The sequence below is a fragment of the Acanthaster planci genome, linkage group LG04 (assembly GCF_054643075.1).
Source record: "Acanthaster planci isolate LZ-2023a linkage group LG04, COTS_SCS, whole genome shotgun sequence".
Lineage (NCBI taxonomy): Eukaryota > Metazoa > Echinodermata > Asteroidea > Valvatida > Acanthasteridae > Acanthaster > Acanthaster planci.
Window position 1 is genome coordinate 912,759 of NC_141780.1, and position 23,615 is coordinate 936,373.

General features: G+C 38.7%; 3 protein-coding genes across 3 annotated transcripts; 1 reads left to right on the top strand and 2 right to left on the bottom strand.

Moving 5' to 3' along the window:
• Window positions 1–19: 19 nt before the first annotated feature.
• LOC110982137 (hepatic lectin-like) lies at window positions 20–2,382 on the bottom strand. The gene is made up of 2 exons (XM_022240347.2): window positions 1,932–2,382; window positions 20–1,816 (listed from the first exon to the last, which is right to left on the bottom strand). Exons 1-2 carry the CDS (start codon window positions 2,278–2,280, stop codon window positions 1,596–1,598), a joined length of 570 nt encoding a protein of 189 aa, XP_022096039.1. The 5' UTR covers window positions 2,281–2,382; the 3' UTR covers window positions 20–1,595.
• A 1,965-nt stretch (window positions 2,383–4,347) lies between these two features.
• LOC110982089 (uncharacterized) lies at window positions 4,348–12,746 on the top strand. Its single transcript, XM_022240241.2, has 4 exons — window positions 4,348–4,516; window positions 5,443–5,862; window positions 9,215–9,404; window positions 9,622–12,746. Exons 2-4 carry the CDS (start codon window positions 5,477–5,479, stop codon window positions 9,730–9,732), a joined length of 687 nt encoding a protein of 228 aa, XP_022095933.1. The 5' UTR covers window positions 4,348–4,516; window positions 5,443–5,476; the 3' UTR covers window positions 9,733–12,746.
• LOC110982090 (transmembrane protein 43-like) lies at window positions 11,238–23,590 on the bottom strand. Its single transcript, XM_022240243.2, has 10 exons — window positions 23,426–23,590; window positions 20,905–21,081; window positions 20,360–20,494; window positions 19,745–19,889; window positions 19,521–19,590; window positions 18,954–19,143; window positions 17,819–17,896; window positions 17,297–17,398; window positions 16,580–16,697; window positions 11,238–15,423 (listed from the first exon to the last, which is right to left on the bottom strand). The coding sequence occupies exons 1-10, from the start codon at window positions 23,438–23,440 to the stop codon at window positions 15,212–15,214; spliced, it is 1,242 nt and encodes a 413-aa protein (XP_022095935.2). The 5' UTR covers window positions 23,441–23,590; the 3' UTR covers window positions 11,238–15,211.
• Between the last annotated feature and the right edge of the window lie 25 nt (window positions 23,591–23,615).

The window sequence follows — 23,615 nt, forward strand, 5'->3', positions numbered from 1 at the left end:
CCCCCTGGATCCACCCTTAGCCTGTTGCTGTTATTGACATTGTTGATCCACGTGATGATGGGGTTAGGGAGTAGTAGCCAATAGCTTACACTGAACTATAACTGTACCGGGGTGGGGTTACAGTAAAGCCCATAATGAGTTGAGATGAGAGACAACTGTCAGGCTGTCTCATTCTCCTGAAGTACTACTTTACCAGAATCAATGATAAGGGTCCAGTTATAAAGCCCGAAATGGGAGTGTAGGTCGGCTTGAACAGTTGGATAACGACTTAGGGTGGGGCTTGTATAGCTTGGGGTGTTCCACCTGTGAAAGGGGAAGGACCACTATGGAGAGATAGTCTAGCAACTTGAGTTTGTTGGACGCTGAGTTAATGGAAAGCATAGTTGGAAGACTGGCGAAAATTTATGTCTATCCTAAACGCTGGCAAAAGAGCTTCCTTATTAAACACATTCCTCAGACAGAAATTCAATCAATTTATTTTAGAAAGAACAACACTGAAGACTATGGAGCAAACACTGATTATAAGACAGAATAACGTACACGTGGGACTGAGTTTCAACAGTCAGTGACTTGTAATTACAAAATAATTCTTAGATTTTTCAATGTGGATGCGGAAAACTCCGGACAACTGTCTTGGGATACACCATGTACTTTCCTATGGGAAAATGGTTATTGAGTGGAGACTAGTCTTCATACCTTGTGGAAGCGTCGTCCGATGAATGTCAGACTTTCCCTGGAAAGAAATATTTCTGAGCCACGATTATAGCCTTTATTCAAGAGGGTTTCTCCCCAGCGTGTTGTGTAAAAAATTGCCTACCCGACCTAAGATTTTTCAAAGTAATCTTTAATTAACAGCTTAAACCACGGCCCAAGACCGTCATGCCCCACAGGTGCACTCAAACACAAATAGTTGTTCAAAACTATCAAAGGCCTAAAATCATGGCTGATCGACCGAACCTGTTTCACAAGATTGTTGGAAAAATTTCTAACGCTCTTCAATATTCGATCTAAGTTCTACGACGAGCTGTAATGTGCTTTCCTCCAGCAGTGACAAAGTAAATTTTTAATTTCATGAATACACGTTATACTGCAGAATGCCACTTCACATTGGGCAATGCGCACAGTTTGCACTGCAACATCGAATTTTTGGGACAATTAGCATTATACAAGTTTGTATTCAATATGAACTGTAATAATTTAAACAGTAAATTCTTGTTTTTAAATTGCCCTCTTTAAAACGTAATAAATTCCATTTGATAATTTGCGGTGTGTAATTGATTTATCGGTGTACGTTGAACAATGGAACGGTTGAATATACATGTAGGGCCTATCAGATTGATTTTAGTTAATGTGATCGCAGGTTTGTGACAATAGGCCTAATTAAAGTATTTATTCCTCTGCCTTTTTGTGACAAAGTGTGTCTTAAACAGGGCAGGATATAATGGTAGTAAGGAGTGTTAGTTTCCAGAAACGATCGACCAAAGGGCTTGTTGTCAACATTTTTGTCTACATATGCTCAGCAGGATCAGATTGAAGTATCCACAATAAATTGTCGGCTCTTGATATTGATGGTATACTCCCAGTCCATGTTGAAATTACTGAAAGAGCCTAGAGGCACAGCGATGGTAAAGGCTGGTTTGACCTTTGCATATTGCTGTTAAGTTCTCATCACATGTGAAATCATTCCATTTCCCAGACGGAAAGTAGACCTCAGCACAACGCTCGTTTAGTCCTTGGTACTTATCAGGTTGGTGTGAGAGGGCGTCCCAATTCCTGTAGTCAACTTCATCGATGCCATCGTGACAAATCCAATTACCTGTTAAAATGTACACCACGAGAAAAATTAAAAAGATGTAGGAAAATAAACAATCGCATTATTTGATTGGCTGACTTAAAAAAAAATGAATTCCGAACTTTCCATATCAACAAACCTTCTTCCTGAAGGTCATCGCAATTAATCCAAAACCTGGGTGCCATCAGCCGTAGGAGCAATTCAGTTTCCTCGTCAGACTGTGGTACGACCAAGACACTTCCCATCTTGACGCATTCATCTTTTGCTTCAAACCATGTCATTTTCTTCATGATAGCTTTGTAGCACTTGCCTCCCCACTTGATCCAAGTAGGAGGACACGCCCCTCTCCGACCGATGGCTGCCTTACACATCTCGTTACCACCAGTGCATCCAGTCATCAGGCATATCAGGCCAAAGATGAACCATTTGGGCACCATCATCTCTATCCCAACGAAACTGGTGTATGTTGATGCAAGCTCCCTTTTCATATCGTTCTCGTTGGCAAAAGTTTTACTTAGTTTTACCTATGGTTATTGATCGACGAATTCAGTACTGCATGGATCGAACGCCTTGTGTCTTCGCGTCTTGTCTGATTGTGACATATACAGCCTTCTGGATGCTGTCCTGCTCTACTGAATATAATTCAAATCTTATAAATTCACTGAATAGTGTTGCCTGGGAAACAGTACGCCATTGAGCTACTCATTGAAAAGAGGCTAATTTCGTGCGGTTCACTTAAAGTGAAAATTCAATTAAATCGAGACAATGCATCTTTAACAATTGTGCCGTTGTCAGGCACGGTGGCGTCGTTGAGGTTTGAACCGCATTGAGATGAACAGGAGATATGCAAAACGAAAAATTGGCAGAAATGGGTTTTTTGTTTTATTTTCTTACTTTAGTGACTGCAGCAGCTTGAGAATTCCTGCAGGTTTTAATCTTGTAATATCAACCCCTCCTTTCCCCTCAATCATATATAGGCCGTGTCCGAATCACTTGGCTACGGCTGGAAATTACGCATGAGTCTATGGCAGTGGCTGCGAAGTCGTGCGTAAATTCCGGCCGTTGCCAAGTGATTCGGACACGTCCAATATATATTAAGCCTTGTCCGAATTACTTGGTAGGGGCTTGTAAAATGACTCCAGCCACAACCATGGACCTGTGTGTAATTTCAAGCCACAGCCACAGCAGATCTAAAACCAATTTTTCGTTGGGCCTTTTTTTTGGGGGGGGGGGGTAAAAATGGAACATTTCCTACGTAACCTTTTATGGCTTTCAGAGGTATGAGGCTAAATTTTGGACTTGATTTCTGAAGGAGGGGAAATGAAGCTGACCAAAAATCGCCTTTCTCTCAGTATATTTACCGGAAGAAATTTTGGGTTCTTCCTCTTTTTTTTTCTGATTCCACCCAAGTATCCAAGGACATGGCCTGTTGACATGTTTCTCCTGTAGATATTTCTCAGTTTTAAGCAAACCCATGAGCACTGAGGGCGCTATACTCATCTCCTTTAGCCTACATTATTGAAGAAAACAACAACAACAGAGCAGTTTCCGAATTACTAAGCTGCGGCCTTAAATTAAGTCTCCAAGGTCGTGACAGCAGCTAATTCCCAACGGGTCGTAATTTTGAGCACAATATCCGGTCTATATCCATCGGGCCCCTTCAAAATACGTCAATTCAATAAACACCCCTAATAAGCAGTGATTTTCTTGTTGAACTTATACGATGAATTATTACGATTCTCTTATCAAGGCTCAACTCCACGCTAAAGATTATTTGCTTATTTCTGAAAGAAATTGAAACAGTTCTTGGTGCTTTTTCAGATTTACTCCAAAATCTTATAAAAATCAAATTTATTTAGAGATGTTTTCAAAAACAGCACTCGGAGTGATCCTCGCTATATGGAGTGTCCAACAGTTTTGAAATTGCTTTCTTTATTCCATCTGAAGTCACAGAAATGTGCTTTACTTCCAACGAATTAAAAAATTTTTGCGACAATTTGCCAAAAAAGTCCCAAACGATTTTATATTTTTGTCTAAATGAGGGGGAAATGCAACATTGGTTTATGAATCACCAATGCTGTAGTGTCAGTATTTTGAATAGCATTGTTATACCTTTTAAATTTACCCGTTATTGTAGAGTCACTGTTTAGACCTACATGTACCCACTGTTCGAACCCACTGGACAATACGTGTTTGCAGGAAAACGATTAAATTACATTGATTGGGTTTATTGTGACAGCAAACACCTGCCATGAAAATAAACCCGCCCGCGGAGCCGATGTCGGACTGATCGATTGTGTTGTAGGGATGTTTCACCAACTTGCCTGGATCAAAGCATGATCTAAGCATTCAAACGCCGTTCTTAACTTAATATAACATTTTAAAAAAGGAATAAATAATTATGCTTAAGTACATATAATCAATTTGTTGGTATTTTTTGGAATAATACTCACAAAATATGAAGATTTAAAACATTACTAAAACATCTTGATGACAGAGGCCAAAAGGTTGTCTAGACGACGTTGCTGTCACGTGATTGGAAACACCCGTGCGTAATTCGTGTGTATCCTCAACTCAGCTGCTGTCGGCTATAGTAGGAGAGAAACGTGTTGCTGTGTCTTCTTCACTTTATTTCTTTTACATCAAAATTCTTAGTTTGATTGATATTGTAGAAATACCACAAACTTAAGAGAAAAAAGGAGTTACAATACGACCACTGAGTGGGTAAGTTAGTGTTTGCTTGGAGAAAAGATCCCTACTTTCATGGTGTTTGTTATTGCCTTCTTTAAGTTCAAGTCCTAGTCAGCTAGTAGTAGTACTAGTCTGGCCTGGTAGTACTAGTAGGCCTACTAAAAAAAGTACTAGCCCACCGTTGAAGTTTTCAGTGCCCGAGACGAGGCAGATATAAACAAGGCAAGCTAGGGCCTAGTAGTACTAGTTGGCAAACCATAGTTATTCCTGAGTTCAGTATCTTATCTTGAGAAAGAATGTTGATGTCAGTTTTTCTACCACTGTATTATCTCATTGAAGGCCGTGCATCAATGCTGAAATTTGGAATGACATCGATTCCGAGAAATGTTTCTTATACTATGCCTAACCTAAAATTGCAGGCCCCTAGTTTTCTATTCCCTACTTTGTCAAAAGTGTTGTTGACTCTCCACTAACTGTGTCTCTGTTCACAACCAACAGAGGGATGTTTCGATGTATCTGTGTTCTTGTCACATTGTTCAGTTTGACAAAAGTTACATATAGGAGCAATAGGATTGATCTCATCATTGCCAAATGTTTCAGTATTTCTTGAAGAAGACTCAGACACTTCATGAAATAATAGAAATGTCATGTAGGTCTTGTGTGATACATTTTCATTTCTGATACCATTTTCCAAAATGTTTAAGGAGAAATATTAATCCTGGCAGACATTAGCGAACATACCTGTAGACAAAATAGGGTCAACTCATACGCAAGGCAACTTGTACACTGACCAACTCCTATGCAGTTTAGACAAGTCATGCATACGCCCACTTGTACATGTACGTTCACCTACTTGTACATGAGCCAGCTCAAAAACCAGGCTGGATGGTAAATCTTTTGAGTCCTCGTTGAGAGGGTCATGTTATTAGCTCCAGCTTTTTCTTTTCAACTTTTCATAGGCCCTGGTGCCCGGTGAGTAGTGAGTACAGCAAGATGTCTGCTCCAGTGAGCACCATGACGACACTGCCCAGATTGACTACTCAAGAGACGCCGGTGGGTGTGGTGCCTTCATCAATAGCTCCCTCCATGGTTCGCCGTTCCAGCTCTAAGACGTTTATTGAAGACTCTAGTAAGGGCAAGGGCTTGTCCAGATCCTGGGATGAGAGGTTGTCACGGACAGCCAATGGGAACAGATCCCTGCCCCGGATAAACCCACTCCATCCCCAGCGGCTAGGCCGAACAGTGACTCTAGAGACAACAGATGCACATTATCAGAATGAACTCAGAAGTTTACTGATGAAGAGAGAACAGTACCACCGATCTCACAACAGGTGGATGAAGCCATTCTATGGATCTAAGGTGGAGCAAGAGGTCTATAGGTAAGGCATATGACCAGATACCACAGAGTGAGTCTTAGGTATAAATTTAAGTGGCTACGGCCGCCAAATGTCGAATCTCCATCATGAATAACTGTGCTGAACATTCACCCCAACAGCCCTCAAACCCCTAACAGGTGAAGGAATGACGACTGTTGAGACTAAGCACACCAGCAGCCAGTTTTATGAAACTTTACGCCGCACTTTATTGTGTATGTTGCACAACAAATTAAGACCAATTTCACGAAACTTACGCATTTTGTAAGTCCACGACTTATGCAACAAATTATGGTGTAACTTGCACGGTCAGTTTAGGTGGCGGTAAGTCGCGCCAAACGATGCGAAAATAAATGATTTGACTTGCTTATCAGGTCCTGTTAAGCCTTGTCATTGCTGAACTTATCAAGGATTATACGAGAAACGAACAGCTTTGTTCCAGAAGGTAATAATAAATTTGTTTGGCTCTGAGAAAACTGAGAAACTTTGCCCGGTTCGGACAAAGAAAAAATGAAAACTTGTTCAAAATGGTGGGCGGATGTGATTCAACGACTGTTTGATGACTGCTGTTATATTGGAAAAGAACAGCCGTCGTAACACCTGTTTTTGTCCTCGTCCAAGAAATGTAATATTATTAAAACTTTGCGCATCTACGCAACTTTTCGTGAAATTGAACGTAAGCATATTGCGCATTTGTGGCGCAAGGCTTACGCATGGGTCAAAGTTACGCCACGTTTCGTGAAATCAGCTGCGGAGCTGTGATAATTGATGGCACTAAGTATTGTTTTCTTTGTGCTGTTAGGCTACGGAGGGTGGGGGACTGGAACTTTAAACTTGCCCCTAAATATTCAATTAGCTCCACCCTCTGCTTACCTCAAAGAAAACCTGGCACATAAGTGTTTGTGCTATGTCAAGTGTAAGTGTAAGACTCCAAATGTGATGTGAACTGCCAAAACCCTTCACATGGTGAGCTTTGTTTTCTGGATGCATATAAACTTCAAATTAATATGGACATACTCTTGTTTTTAGTTACATTTATGATTCTAGGTTGTCTACAGTATGAATAGATTGTCTAGAATCATGAATTAAACAGTTTTGAAAAAAGGACAGTATCCAGATCAATTGAAGTTGATATGAACCAAAAGGATAAAGGTCCCCATGTGAAGGGTTTTGCAGATCACATCACATATACTGACAGTTCAATTGTCTGGTTAATTTTTCTCATGAAAAGGCACGTGTGTTTGTTTTATGTTGGCTTTTATGTATGAGCTGTTGTCAGCTTGCAGAAAATGGGGCACTGTTGCCCATCCCCATGGATGCTATTATCAATCCTCTTACATTTGGTCAATGGATAATCCTCAATGTTCTACAATCATTTTACAAGCAATGGTATTAAGTGGTTAACCCAATTAAATCTGTTTCACACATAGTTCCTGATAAGTAACACAATCATTGAAAACTAAACACCAGAAATAGGATTATGCACCTGAGGAAGGAGGGACAAAGGATAAGACCTATAAAATTGGGTTTCTTTGCTAGGAGTTGTCAACTTGTCAGATAATTTTCGTCCCTCTACTTTTGCTTTGGAGCTCACCAATGCAGCTACATGTACATGTACATAACTTTAGCTGAGAAAAAAATTGTACATTAACTTGAATTTCTAGAAATTTCTAGAACTGCCAAATGAACTGCACAATGTTGCAGGACAAATGGTGCAAACAAATAGGCACATACATGACCAGATACACACTGTGACTGTAGTGTGGCAATGGGGAAAGTACACACACCATTCTTGAAAAAGATTTGATGCAGTGCATCAAATTACGAGTTACATTTAACACTAGATGAGTGTGAGATTTAAAACTTAATGTGAGATTTGATGCAAGATGACAGATATGGAATACCCAATACAAGCTTTAGAAATCTCCAAGACTAATAAGGGCTAATATGTAAATTGATCCTGATGCTTGTATGTATTTTTAGATGTGTATAAATATTTATATATAATTAGATATACAGAATAAATTGTACTGAATTGAATTATTAACTTGCCATTGGATGGATGGGATGGATAAATGATCATTTTTAACTTAATTAGAAAGGACATTATGAATGTTATGTTGTCAGACTTGATTGGTTTAGTGACTGACTACGTTTCATTTTTACGTGTCCTGTTACAGTTTCACTTATCAGTGCAGAAATTGTCTTCCATCATAACTGGACACGTTTCTATTTTATTTGTATATTATTTGTTTAATTTAAGCGGGGCAGCAAGTCCACAGATACCACATTGTGCCATATCTCTCCATTATAATTAATTGAACTTACATGTACTGTTTATTCCAAGTACTTAAAATACTGAAAGCAAAGCCCAAAGCCTGGTTAATATCTGACATCCATTCATGTATTTAAATTAATTCCTCTTGCACATGGTTTGGATAGAGGCCATTAATCATTTATGGCTGTTATGTTCATGCCTTGTCCATTTTTCTGTTGCCATGCTGACCAAGCTTTCGTGTATTATTGTGATGCTTATGGTATTTCATGTCAAAAAGACCTCACCGTCAAGAAAACATTTTCCAGATAAACATAAAACTCTATTCTGTGTACAAAACAGGAAGCAATTTTCAAGGAGGGGAGAAGTACATGTAATGTCTTACATGTGATCAGCGAGAGACACTAAACATCAGCCATACATTTTTCCCATGGTTTAAACATTATTCATGACCGATCATCTGGTGAAAAGTACGACATGTTTATAAAAAGATTTCAGAAAGCAATGAGTACATGATAAAAATAAATGTGACTCCAAGTTGAGTAATTTGCATACATGAATATGCATCCAGTTTGCCTTGTAATTGAGCTCTTCATTAAATGGCAAAACTATGAAAATTCATATTTCACAAGTGTGATGAATCAGGATATATATTTCAATGTGAAAGGACAATTTAATTTATGATGATACATGTAGTATCATTTATTTATTGATAAATATTAACATGTATGTTAATATATTTTATCAAAATATAAAAATGGCATTTGACAGCATTCATAAGACAAAAAGACGATGTTGAATGAATTTTCTGCTCACGTTTTTCAAAAGCAATTGAAATGTATTTTTTTCCCCTATGTGAAATTTGTTTCTCTTGTGTCCGTGTCTGAGTGCTTTTGTTACTTTGACAACACCCATATGGCCATTTCAGTATCTCAGAAGAAAATACCACTTGACAAATTTATGGGGGGCAATATCAATACATACAACTACAAAAAGGAATGTTACAACTGAGCATTGGTTATGAGAGTCTTTATTTCCTGAAATGTTTGAGTCTTATTTGCTCCATTCACCATCTACATGTAGGAAAGACACAAGGGAAGTCTTGAAGAGCCAGATGTCAGAGCGAGAAGACTCATACCGACGATACTTGCTAGAACGCATGGATGAGAGCGACCGTGCCATCAACTTTGACAAGAAATGCTTGGAGGAAGACAAGGTAGCATTCCAGAAGAAGTCGGCATTCCTCCGACAATTCAGAGACGAGAACAAAAGGGTGAGTGTTTAAGAGCTGGTTGGATTTGCTGAGGTCAACAGGCAAGCAAAGAATGTTTGGAGTGTTCCTAGTGGTTATTAATTTCTGATATTCAGACACTCTGTTACGTGTGCCTATATGGAAATAAATAGATTACCCCCCCCCATGCTTTCATTTGTGTTCTAGGAAGCTGTTTTCTGGACTGCATTCTTTCACTCTTCTGTTTTTCTTCTTGCAGTTAATGGAATTAAAAGAACAACAAAGGAAACTGAATCGATTACACTCCAACCAAAGTGAAGTCGAGTTGCTGCGTTACAACCCAGTCAACTGGAGCCAGACGTTACGTTAAAACATTCTTCATTCATTCACACCAAATACTACCAGGACTGTTACTAACCAAAGAATCAAATAATTCAATTTCCTTAATCATTATAGGTTTTTGCATTAATGAAGGATGGTTTAGTTGATTTACAAAACAAAGAAACACAAGATACATTGAGAAAAATTCTGCCAAAATTGAACAAGACAAAAGACAGAGGCACTGGAAACATGTAATAATCATGTGGAAAGTAGAATTGCTTACGAAGTGCATGCCCTTGAGTGCAAAGAGATATGTGCCAAAAATTGTTACATTTCAGTCTTCACAAAAATGAGACCACCAAATTGTTCTACATGGTAGCCTTTTTTAATTGGTCGTTGTTGCATGATCAATTTTTTGAGATGAAGCAGCTTCAGACGCCGGTGGTGTTTTGAAGGTTGACTATGCAGTGTTCTTTTGTTTGACTGTGTTGCAAACATGCATGATGCTTGTTTGAAGTGCTTACAATTATGACATGTACATGTATTATTGCAATGTGTTATTACTGTGCGACAATGCAATGAGCAGTTACTGCTTCACGTATAAGGCCCTTTCACACTATCTTATATCGTCGTATTGAACCAGAATCAAACCTTGCAATTTTGGAAATCCATCATGGCCTGTAGATGGGTCTAATTAGCACTACATGTAGTAAGGATCAGAAATGAGATTCCCTAGCAATGTATAAACCAATATTTGTTAACGGTTTGTTGTGCCAACCAGTTTAATCTGACCTGACCCAGATTAGCTCATGACTGACCCATTTTTGGATGCCGAAACAGGTACATGTAGGTGAGGCAGTAGTGTGAAAAGGCCTGCTACTCAATCTGGACCGAGTTATTATTCACAATCACTGCATTTTTGTAAATATTTATTTGATATAATGGCCACATCCTAGATGTGGCATAAATTGAGAACGTGGTTCTGTATTTTACCCTCAGGTACAAACTTATTGGTTATTTGTAAATATTCATAAATCAATGTACATGTCTCTACGTGGACTGCATATTGTCGTGTAGTTTGCTGCTTCATGGATCTTATTGCATTACTGTATTTGCATTGTATCATACTATTTATATGCACATCATTTCAGTAGATGTAGTCTGTCAAAGATCAATTAAAAGCCAGTTAACCATGTTTGCTATCACTCGCATTTTTCAGAATGAGACAAGATATTCTGGCCATTTCGGTTTTAAAGGTGCAGTTGTTTCTATTTGCTTTGGCTGCCCACACAACCTTGGCTATTCGAAAGGAAAATCTTCATGTTCCAAATTTGATGCATCAAGCTGGAACAAAAATTATTTGAATACAAAAATCAAATTTTCACATGTGATGATTATTAGGAAGCAGGATATTTGTTTATAATTAGCTTGAAGCAAACAATCAGTGAGGTCTCAACTTACTGTGTGAGTAATTCTATTTCATGTAAGAAATGCCGAGAAATGACGTTCATTTCACAAAGACATCATAAAGAATATAATTGAACAATCAGGGAATCAAACAATATTCATATTTATTGAAACAGTATTTCAGCTGTCCTGAAATAGTTACCATTCCTCCAGAAATATGTACACTCTAAATGTCAGCATTGTATTTTTTCTCACTTCAGTTCTAGATGACCCTAGAACAGCCAGTTACTGAAAACAAAACTAACTCTTAAGCCTACGTATTGCTCATATTGTGATTCCTCATCCAACGATTCTACGCTTTTTCTGCTTTTACCATGGCAGTGCCAATACAGGCATTTTACAATAGTGCGCTTTCAAGAGTTTGCAATGCGTTGGCCAATCACAAAGTGAAAAATGTGTCGACCCACTGCGTGTTTGAAAAGGGTTGACAAATTTTGAGTGTTGTGATTGGCCAATGCATTGCAAACTCTTGGAGGTGCACTATTGTGAATCACCCGTATTCTGCCGTGGTTCTTTTTCCATTATTTCCAAGGGTGTGCACAAATTGTACTTTGGAACAAGTTTAAGTGGTATGACAGCTGGTTAGTAATACACGTACAAAAATATCTACAGCCAACATGACCTCGTTTAGGTTTTTATTTTGAGTGGTGGGTGACATTTAGAGTGATTTTTGTCTGTGAGGACCTTTGGCTCCACAGTTGGTCATCAAAGGACAACACCTTGTTAAAGTAATGGATTGATGTCAAAACTATGAGCCACAAAATTTTAATACAAATGACTTAATTACTTAAAATTAGAAAGTTGCATGCACAATTTAAGAGAAAGTAGCATATGAACTTTTCAAACTAACCCACTTGTTGCAAATAGTACTATCCTAAACAGTGTACTTGATTAACGTTACTAGAACATTTGATCTAGTGTATTAATTCTACATAGTCATTCCACATTTACTACACCCTGGCTCAAGAATTTTTATTTCTGTTGGATCACCCCAGATTTCTATCACCCCCAACAGTCTTCAGTCCAATTTCAATCTGATTTGACACACATCCTACTTCCATTAGGAATATTGTGGTTATTAAATTTTGCTTAACATTTTGAGAATCTTCACTCATTAATCATGTATCGGCTTACTGCAAAGAGATATTGATATGGCATTATGTAATCAACGAGCATTAATTGAGTGAATTGTATTGATGCTTGTGATAAGTTACTTTCATCCCAACTACATATGTATTTCAGTTAAGATTAGCCTGTATATAGATGGTGAACCTGTGCAAATGATATAGATCTCTCTCATTGGATGCCATCTTTGTAGGAAAATTATAACAGCATTTACAACATTAACAAGTGCGTGGCGTGCGCGGCGTGCACATGTTCTATACTGTACTTGCGTGTGTGCTGACCCAAATATCTTCCAAAAATAGTGCGGCCGATGCACGTCCCAAAATTTGATGTAAAAAAATGCTGATACACGTGGCAATCTCTAGGAAGTGACGTCATTTGAGAGAGATCTTTTTGTGTTATATTCAGTATTGGAACTTGCTGAAGGGTGACGTGGCTTGCTCAATAAAATGCGTGTTATTGCCATGACAATTGTGTAGTAGTGAGTAAATCTAGGAAACGTCCTGGTAAAAGTTTCCAGTTAGGGTGGACAATTCCTATTAGCTGTTCTCTGATGTACAAAAGTAGGAATGATATAGTCTGAAGTAAAGACAGACAAATCGCCTTGCTGGCAAGTCTGGGTACTGTACAGCATCTTGCAATCCTGCCATTTTGGAAATAGCAGACAAGTTGACATAGTTCAGTTTTACTATTCTTCAGACCGTTTCCTCGATTGCTGTGAGAATGGACTGGATCTGTTTTATCCTCAACTAGATCTGGTCTCTAAGAGCTTTGGGTAATAAACACACTTCCAGAAAAGTCTTTCTAAAATAAATCCCAGCTTTTAAATATTAATGACTTTCTTGATAAGATAAGGTGATACCTTGCATCTCTTGAGTATTGGGTTAAATGTCTGTGCATAATTTGTGCAATCTACTTCAGCCTACACAGCGTACTGTCATAGAGTTGAAATCTGGCACACTTGCAGCTGCCAAAAAGTGCAGTATTTTCACTTGAAATATCAAAATCAAGGAAAAAAGGTAAAATAATAAAATTCTAATAACTAATATAGAAACTAAATATGACAAAATGCACATATGGGAAATATCAAATTGGAATATTTAGACAACGTTCTTAATTGCAACCAAACCGCCTCAGCCAGAGAACTCAGCAACAATAGTAACAAAATATACATAAACAGAAAAGGTACAAAAATATACAGTTTGCCTTTTTGGACATGCTGTCCAGAGCTGTATGGCCAAATCTTAAAATGTGGAATTAAGAAGTGAAAATAAAAGTGTTAACATTTCACAGCAGAAAAAATGAACAAAAGTACTGTTCCCTGCATTTATGCCACGTCTTGATTCACAGCATATGCACAGGATTCTGTTTATCAATAGGCTAAATCCCAAATCACGTTCAGTGGCTAAGGCTTGGTTTTTACCATAAGTGTGCCACAGCGAGTAGCTGTAGCCACAGAGAACAGTGCCCATTTCAGACTCGGTCTTTTCCAAATGGAGTAAACATATAAAAGACTTTTGGAATGTACAGTATTCAAACGTTTCAAAAGTAATACACCTAACCTCAATGTCACTGTTAAGTTGGCAACGCATTTTAGTACAAGGACACAAGCAAAATATTTTGACGTTCAATCTGTGCATTATCTCAAGTTTGCAAAATCCACTCATGAAATTTGAAATCAAAAACCAAATCCTGTTAGAAAGAAAAAGATCAAACCAACATCACAGAGACATCTCTCAGAAAAAGACTCAGGACTCCAAACTATTTAATCTAACCATTTCTATGCCATAGTGGAAGTAATGCTTTTGTAACACCATGCATGACCTCATTATGTGGGTGTTGCTGACAAGCACACCACTTTTGCATAGGAACTCTTTCACTGTTAATATTCACAACAGGTATTGAGGGAACATTACTGACGCCTCTCCGCCATTCCATTCTGCTGACAAAAGAATAGTGCTCTTTTCACCCTAAACAGGTTTCAATACTCCCGGTTGGGTGTCGCTCCTTGGATAAAGTTTCAGCACCCTAGCCTATTTATTACCCAAGACATGAGTATATATAAACAGTAAACAGTCGTGGTGTTGGCTGCTGCCAAATGATATTGCGCACCAGCTTTCGTGTCTTGAAATCCAACCTGTTACCCAAGGTTATAGCTTGCAACACTAGGCAGCTTTTGAAACACAATGTGTGTTGACTGTTCTGCAAAAGTACAAGTTACATGTGCTAGCAATAAGCACTTGCAACAGATATGCTGTGACTGAAATGCCATGGAAAATGCAACGACTTCGCAAAGGCCAAGGAAAAGATTACCCTCCCACTTTTGTCAGGAATCTCGATTAACTTACCCACATTGGCCATATCCATAATTAAATTTACACACTGTCACATTCTTTGAAGGTTATTTAGTCACTGAACTCCAATGACGCTCTACTGGTTAAGCTCTTGGATCCTGATTCCAAAGGAAGTCCGCTGAGCAAGCTCTGTGATGCCAAGATACAGTTGTATTCCCTTGCGCCATTTAAGATTACATATCACCTTTTCCATGTCTGACATGAAATGGGGAAAGTAAACTTTTTTCAAAGTAAATAAAGAACTCCAAACACACTACAGTGGGCTCTGTAAGCTCAGAAATTGAAGGTAAAGGGTTTCCAAATTGCTTACTCTCCGGTCTTCACTTTAATGAAGTTAGTCTCAAGTTGAGACACTCCTCCTCAATGCCGCACTCCTTTTTGCTACTAAGAATCAAACTGATGTGAGACAGCACCACAGTTTCAACAGTTAACAGTGGGAAACCAACTGAGGAGCTATGACTTGCAAATGGCCCTCCGTTGATAGCAATGCTTTGCATTCATATCACTGAAGGGAAGCGTATGCCTAAAATTCAAGTTGATATGCTCTTTTTAGTACACTGTTGACACTACCAGAGCTGTTGGCTAAACCTGTGAATTGTGTTTAACCTTGGTCCCATTGACGTAGGAGTAGACTAGGGGTAGGACACTGACAGCTAGGAGTGTGAGAGAGAGTAATGGGCGATACCACAGCCAACCAAGAGCTATGGTCATGATGCTCAGGGAGATTGACACACTCAGGTTGAAAGCAGTCAGGCCAACGCGTACCAGTGTACGGAGCAACGGAATCCAGTCAACTGTGGAGATAGCCAAAACAATCAATCAATAGTTTAAAAATTTGATGATCTGACGGTAGTATGAGTGTTAGTTACTGTGTAGAATAAAATATGGGCACTCAGGAATCTGTAACAGGAACCACTCAGGTGCCCATAACAGGAACCACTCAGGTACCTGTAACAAGAACCACTCAGGTGCCCATAACAGGATGGTACCTGTAACAGGAACCACTCAGGTGCCCGTAACAGGAGCCACTCAGGTACCTGTAACAGGAACCACTCAGGTGCCCATAACAGGATGGTACCTGTAACAGGAACCACTCAGGTGCCCATAACAGGATGGTACCTGTAACAGGAACCACTCAGGTGCCCATAACAGGATGGTACCTGTAACAGGAACCACTCAGGTGCCCATAACAGGAACCACTCAGGTACCTGTAACAGGAACCACTCAGGTACCCATAACAGGATGGTACCTGTAACAGGAGCCACTCAGGTGTCCGTAACAGGAACCACTCAGGTACCCATAACAGGAACCCTTAGCCTAATCAAAGAAAGCAGACGTTAAAAAAGGCCATGGTGAGAAACGCATTTAATTTTGTCAATACAGTTGCCCCCTAACAACCTTCGGATGTCAAAATTAGTTACAAAGTTATTGTCTGTTTATCTTGATTGCTGATGCTGGGAATAAATTACTGATAACAATTACTGAAATGCATGTGTTCTGGTTCATTTTAAAGTTTCTCAACCAAAACTTTCAAAACCTTTCTTGTTTACTCTCTGAGAATTGGCTAAGTTATTTTCAATGTTGGCTTTCACCCAGTCCTATGATACAGAACAGGTTCTGGACTTGATCAATCAACCTTTGTTAGCAAAAAACAGCCAAAATCTGTATCCAATGTAATGTGATTTTGCTTTCCAATTGAAAAAAAAGGGTAGAGAAAAATGGATAAATGAAGAAACATTTGACTTAACATCTCCCCTGCCAGAGATCACATCCACGGCAAACAATGCATTGCCAGACTTTCACAAACAGTACATTAGAAAATGAAATTGAAAACTTGGACCAGGCAATTTGACGCTGAGTGACGTGTTATTTCGATGGCCTGTTGCTGAATTATGTCCAACTAATCATCTTGGTGTAAATGAAATTAATGCACGTTGTATAACTTCTCACCTATTGTATACAGAATGTTTGTCATGAAGTTCAAGCCCAAGAACATGAGTAGCCAGCCGCCACCCCGCAATGTCCAGGTTAGAACGCTGCTTGCATACAACTCATCCTTAATCATCTCCTAAGGAGGGACAGGAAAGGAGACACCAAAGGGATTGATGTCATTCAACAAGGTTACATAATTCCCGTTACTAAAGACATCCATGCAAAATGCACATGTGGAAATAACCAATCTTGGCTTGTGCTGTTAAAGTTGTAAATGCCCCCATATAATCTGGTCATGTTGTGAGTTAGAGGTTAAGATTTGATCTGATAATCTTTGAGTATTTAAGTCTAAGTCTGTGAATGGGTACGTTCAATTGATATTTGTAATGCCCAAGCTTATGATACACATCATTATAATTTTAAGTAAAGCTGAGTGCATGAGTAAATGAGCAACTGCCATTTCACTGGTGTGGTTGAAACTGTTTCAAGAGTCGTTGTGGCATTTACTGAAAAGAGCTCTTTCCTCTTTCATTCCTTTGACACTATCAGACTCTTTCCATTTTTATTTCGAAATGCTTCACTCCATTCATCTCAAAACCAAAACTCAAAGATTCTGTAAAACATATTCAACCTGGCTGAATCAGGGCAGATCGGTTACTTCCGATTTTCTTATCTGTGCAACACTTTAGATCGAAATCCCGAATGTCATCTTTTAGCTTGAAATCTTGGGCTCACCTCAGCTGTTTTATCTCCAAAGTGAACCAGTTCCAGTGAATCTCCTGCCTCTGTCTGGTACTTTGTCAGCTGGTTTCCCGACTGCTTTGCCATAATGCTAACCTGAGTCAGCCAAAATCAAAATACTTAGCAACGACCTTCATTTTTGCAACACTTTCACAATTCCACAGGAAAAAAGTATAGGTAATTCATAATGAATTGCAAAGTACAGTCAAAACAAATTCTTATAAACATCACCAAAACTAAAGGAAGATAATGCCCAAGTAGACTGTGAACACTAATCATGGTCAAATGCATGCGCCAACAGTGGTTGACTTAATATAAGACTACCCTCACCCATTACCACTCGATATTTCAAAAAAGGTTTACTGGACAATAAGTATTATAAACCAAGAATTTTGAGCCGCCAATGCATTCCCAAACTGAGCTGTTCAAACTTCACTAGTGCTATGTAGTTTCGACCAATGAGAGAAGTGCATAAATTGTTGATGAATATGCATGAGTCATAACAACATTACTCACTGTATCAGGCGGTCCAAGAGGAGAGTCCTCATGACCGCTGAGTCCGGCGTAGCTGAAGGTCACTCTCATGTCACCAACCTACAAACAAACAAACTGCTCCAATTTGACCTAATTCAACCAGCTGGTTACAAGGTTGATGAGCCTTGGACACATCAGTCTTGGAAACATCAGTCAGGCATACAACCACATATGGGCATAGTGAACTCTCCCTGTGCCCCACTGACCATGTTTTGGCTGTCATTGTGAAAAAATACTGTAATTTTTGTCTAACTTTAACGTTATAACGTTATCTCAAGTTGACAACAATAAATTTCTTAATGCATCGGTACAAACCAGTTTTAGAACGTATAGATGATGTCTGTAATGGTTTTTTTTAAACAGCCAATGAAATTTTTGCAAACAGAAATTTCCGGTCAGTGTTTTTGTTTCATATGCTCCAGCAAGAAAAGCACCTTGTGTCATGGAAACACCCAATCTTTTGAAGGCTGCTAGAAAAGGCCTTGTGATTGGTCAGCCTTGCATGAGGTTTGTGACGTATGGACAATCCATATAGGGTAATACTCCAGACTACACATGGTAAACATTTCAAAACAGAGATTGTAAAAACAGACTCTTTTTGCTACAACAGTTTTGAGGGGCAAGCATCCTACACTAGGTATTCACATTGGGAGATTAAGGAACAGAAAGGACATGATGCCTTCTCCAAAATGAGGCTATCTGAGTTTTTAGGACATAATTTTAATAACTTTTTAAAGAGAATTATGGGACAATCTTTGACCTGAAATCCAATTTCACTTTGGACAAACTCAGTAGTATCTAAAAACCTTTCCACATGGGTATTAAAAAAGCCACAATAAACTTTTAGCACATTACGTTAAAAACAGAAAAGATAAAATCATTTGTCAGCAAGGTCCGTACGCTCTGCAATGAAAACTTACATATAATAGTTCTTTTTCTTTCGTAATGAAAGATACAAATCTTTCAAAGATTTTTTTTAGTTTATTTCACATTAATCTTTTCTCTTACTTCCATCATTAATCTATTACAAGATTACATGTACATGTAAGCTTTCAAAAGTGAAAATAAGGAATACCCAGTACAGGTTTATAAATTGTACAATATCTGTGCTGCTTGCCTTAGGCCTGAATGCATTTTCTGCCTGGTAAAATATCCCATCTACGAGTTTCACATTTGGGTTGGTTGGTTCCTTGCTTGGAACATACGGCTTGAATGTGTCGATTTTCTCCTTCAAACTATCCTTCAGCATGTAGTTGCCTACGTAAGCGTGTATTGCCACAAAGGTCATTGGACGCACTAGCATTTCTCTGTGAATAAAAAAATGTTCAAGTTTTGGTACTTCAAAATAGGAAATGAACAATTAATCGATATCTCCACTATACAGGCAGAATGTACAACCTGAAGATGGTAGAGTGGCCTATTCCTAAAAACCAAAGAAAAACTTGCCTTCTTCAATTGTTCATGTGTTTGAAAGACATGGGGTATGATGACTAATTTACAACAGAATGCGCACAAATCAATGGTTAGTTGTGCATTTATAAACAATGGGTATGTAAAGAGTTCACATGCATTCTGCCTTTCACCAAAGACACTATACACATTTCAAAAAAATTAACAATGTTTTCTGCCTTAACTAGCTCAAAATTGGCCTGCTTGAGTCAACAACATGGTCATGTGTACTCACTTTGGATTCTGATGATGAGCAGGGTTATCAAAGCTATTGCTATCAACAACATGCGATTTCCATTCTTTAGCTGTATGAAAAAAGAAAGGCATAATTAAGTCACACCTGTTATTTTGACTTGAAATCAAGTTATGGCTCTGGTACGGTTACGGTTCAACCACAGAGCTGGTTTCAACTTATAAATGTTGATGAAGCACCCATGGTCTCATGTTAACTTTACTCACTGTACATGTAATCTGTTTCCATCCTAATCTCCGAGCCCTCATCTATCTCCCGTTGCTTCTGGTGTTCCACCCATTGATACATGGCAACGTCCCGCCGAAGCTTCACAGCCTGCATGCTCACGTCAAAGAGGGAATCTACAAGTGGCTAGGAACAAAGACAAAACAAAGGTTTTAATTGATTACAGAAACAAATTGATTTTTCCAATTATTGAACAACAAGTACCTGTCCATCCAGTGATGTAGGGAATGTGGCCCAGTGGCTTGTGTTTCACAGATAGGGCGAGGGGTTTGAATCTATCATCCCCAGGCAAGCCACTCCACCCTACATGTAACTCACCTCTCTCATCTAAACAGTAGAAATAGGTACCTGCTTTACCTACTTCAATGGAGAAGCCTGCAATATATCTGTTATCTGTTATATCTCTGGAAGTTGGTAATCCTCAAGTCACTGATTTTCATGCCAAAACAATCAAACTGGACAGGAATGTAATGACAGAAATGTAAATGTGCCTGCCAGATGACTGACCAGATTCAAGTGAATTAACTGCAGTGTCGATCTGTATAGATTTAACCTTTGAGGGAGTAACCTTACCATAAGAGGAAACTCAAATTTACCTGGTCTGTTCTCAACTTCCCTGTCAAATGCACCAACTTGTAGTTATTTTCCTGAAAGATGACTTTGTTGTTTGGAATCGGTACGACAAGACGTAACCCCTCATCCAAGGAATGGGCTGTCTGTACTGCTTTGCCCTGGAAAGATAGGCACAAACCAAAACTCAAACTAAAATTGTACATAAAGCATAATTTTCAAAAATTGACATTTTGAAATGCCAGACATGCTTTAAAGATCTACAAAGTTCTGCTGGTTCGCCAAACATTTCATTAACAAGCTGTCTAAATTTTTTTTTTTCAAAATCTCCTGGGTTCCTATCTGGCAAACTGTCAACAGTGGGCAAATTGAGTTTTAGCAAAATGCATTTTTTGTACAGCCAGTTAACTTTTTGTACAGTGCTTAATTTTTGTCCTCGTCAGTTGCACAAATTGCAGCCACAGATTATGTTGTACTGTATGCATAAACCTCTGGCTATAACAGTGAGTGACAGCTAGAACCCGCAATCTCCAAATGATTTGCATTACTTTTAACCACTTTGATGACTCACTTCATTCAGAAAAAGGATGAAGAAGGAGACAATAAACATGCCCACGCCTAGCATTGCTCCGGTGAAACTTTCGGACATGCGTTCCAGCAGCGTCGTCTTGGGTTTGTAGCTGACGGTAGTGTGCTGGTCACCACTGTGATGAGGACCAATGTTGTGCATTCCGGGATCATCTGGATACTGTAGGGCAAAACCGGTAAAGCGCACACAAACAACTTCATGTCATCACGGGTGGAAACATAGTGTCTTCATTTGTTTGCAGTCAAATCACCACGCCCATTTATTACCACATTAGTGCTTCCAATCGTAAAGTTGGCAAGTTAAGTACCCGTATGCCCGTAACAATTAAAGCACACGGTTAATATGGTTATCGAGTGTCTCATGCATAGCCACATACTAAAAAAGCGGATCCTGTTTGCAATGGAGTTGAGTTTATTAACTAACTAGTACCAGCAAAAATGACAAATACATACATGTACAAAGCCTTTTTTTTACGTTGTGAGTCTAATATCATCCCCCAACACTAAATATTTGGTTTTGCAGAATATGGAATTTATGTTAATGGATTCAGGACAATTCAGCCACTATTACAACGAATTTCACGTTCCAATTTCTTTTGAGTACAAAGCATGCACAGTTAATTAACATGTAGTTTAGTGTTGGATGATTTTGGCAGATTCAGAAAGCTTAAGTGTTTAGATTAATCCCATCCCTCCCAGACCCTGGATTTGGGCATGGTCTAGATTGATACAAAATCAGCAGTGCTGATGTGTCAAAGTATTTCTTAAAACAACGATTTTCAAAATATGTTTACGGTAAGTACAATGAGCCACTAGGTTCGACTTGCTCTGATGTACTCCATCCAAGATTGTGCTAGTCTGTACTTAATGACTGGTCCAGTGAATATAATTCTTTAATTAACACACAGTTTTTTAGCCTGTTTGATAGCTTTTCTCTCAAATTCCAATTTACTTTAAAAATTGATCAATGTGCTTTTCATTCCCGTGGTCTTTGGAACATGTGCAGAATGCAGACAATGAGAGTTCTGCATTAAAATTTGGTTTGCATGACTCCCCAAAAACGACATTAATTAATTGATCAAGAATAAACAAGAACATAAATTTGTAAGAACTGAGGCTAACATACCAAACTGCAACTATCTGGTTGATCATGGGTGGGTGCTCTATGTACAGGGGAAAATTGAAACTGAAACAACATTCTAAAAATGAAATTTCCCTTGCGATAAAATTTTGATTACTAACTCACTCCACATTTAGAGCAAAATCCTATGTATTTCACTCAGTGAAAAAATATTGCAGTGTCACACAGAACATAACTGCCAATTACTAGGATATCCAACATCATCACTGGCCATAAAATACTCTTCACTGCAAAAATGCAGTAAGAGAAAGAGTTTCATATATGGACGCTGCTATGAGACTGATTAAAAAAATTCTACTGTTTTCTAAGTAAACAACTTGGTATTTTCCTTCCTAAATTGAACTTTTCTGGACATGTTTTTGCTTTCTGATGGCTAATAGGTCTCTGTGAATTACTGGCATATGTATATGAAACTCTCCTTGTGCAAGTTCTAGGAGAAAAAAATCTGAAAAACTGCTTTGATGCAAATCATTCTTTATATTATAGGCCTCTAGTTACCAATGTGAAGTTAATTCCTTGTTTGACGTTCAGCATTCAATATTGAACAAGTACATGTAACTGTTTGATATTCAGGATGCTTTTATCAATCTCACTTAATCGAAATAATACACATCAATCCCATGCCCATGCTCTTAACTTGTTTTCCCAGTGTTTCTCTACACTTTAGTAATTCTGTTGACTCCATTTCAACCAGGGCAAAGACAGTTCTTTACGGTCCAAACAGTATTGACGAAAGTCTCGTCGTCGGTAGAATTCTTCGCTTGCAAACCAGAGTGGAAAAGTGAATGCATCACACCACACCATCTGATATCAGTCTTCTCCTCAATCATCGTTGTCGACTCCTTGCAACCCGCAGCATGGGGTTTTTCAGGGTCAAACAAGCCCTGATAAAATATGGATGGCAAAGTTTGTTTTTGTCCTTATTGCACTCCGTTGCTTTTAGGGATGTGCATCCTGAATGTCAACCTGTTACTCTTATTCAAAATTTGAATATCAAACAGTTACTTGTTCAACACTGAATGTCAAATGTTTAATTTGTTTCCACTAGTTCTGTGCAATACAGTGACAACATGTTTATAATACCATTGATAGACATGATAGTCCTTGCTCTATACCTTTGTCTTGGGCAGAGCAGCTGCGAATATTAGCCCAGTTTTGGGTGACCAGTGTTATAAACCTATGGCTTCGACACCTCCCCACCCATCACACCGCGGTCCACGCCCACCCCTTATCGGTTACAATGTTCTGACACTAGACGTAAGGCCGAATTTTGCTTGTTGAAAACTTTCTGTTTCCACACAGATCAAACTTCATATTCAACCTTTTAACCATACAACAAAAAAATGGCTAGGGGGCTACTTACTTTTGACCGATACATGTTGACAATTGTGATACGAACAAAATGAGAAGCTCCCAGCTTGCAAGGGTAGGCTCTCCGTAACCTGTCTCACCACTGCTGAGTACAACTTGTACATGTACAGTATATGCCGTACAAATTTCCATTCACATTCACGGTGCGCACTCACGTTATCACGTACGGATTGAATACATGT

Excerpts from the sequence above, each read along its gene's own strand:
- LOC110982089 (XM_022240241.2), top strand. The coding sequence starts at position 5,477 with ATGTCTGCTCCAGTGAGCACCATGACGACACTGCCCAGATTGACTACT. Across the intron at positions 5,863-9,214 it reads GTGGAGCAAGAGGTCTATAG|GAAAGACACAAGGGAAGTCT; the intron begins GTAAGGCATATG and ends ATCTACATGTAG. Across the intron at positions 9,405-9,621 it reads TCAGAGACGAGAACAAAAGG|TTAATGGAATTAAAAGAACA; the intron begins GTGAGTGTTTAA and ends TTCTTCTTGCAG.
- LOC110982137 (XM_022240347.2), bottom strand. The coding sequence starts at position 2,280 with ATGAAAAGGGAGCTTGCATCAACATACACCAGTTTCGTTGGGATAGAG. Across the intron at positions 1,817-1,931 it reads CGATGACCTTCAGGAAGAAG|GTAATTGGATTTGTCACGAT; the intron begins GTTTGTTGATAT and ends ACATTTTAACAG.
- LOC110982090 (XM_022240243.2), bottom strand. Across the intron at positions 20,495-20,904 it reads TCATCCTTTTTCTGAATGAA|GGCAAAGCAGTACAGACAGC; the intron begins GTGAGTCATCAA and ends CTATCTTTCCAG. Across the intron at positions 17,897-18,953 it reads AAAATGCATTCAGGCCTAAG|GTTGGTGACATGAGAGTGAC; the intron begins GCAAGCAGCACA and ends GTTTGTTTGTAG.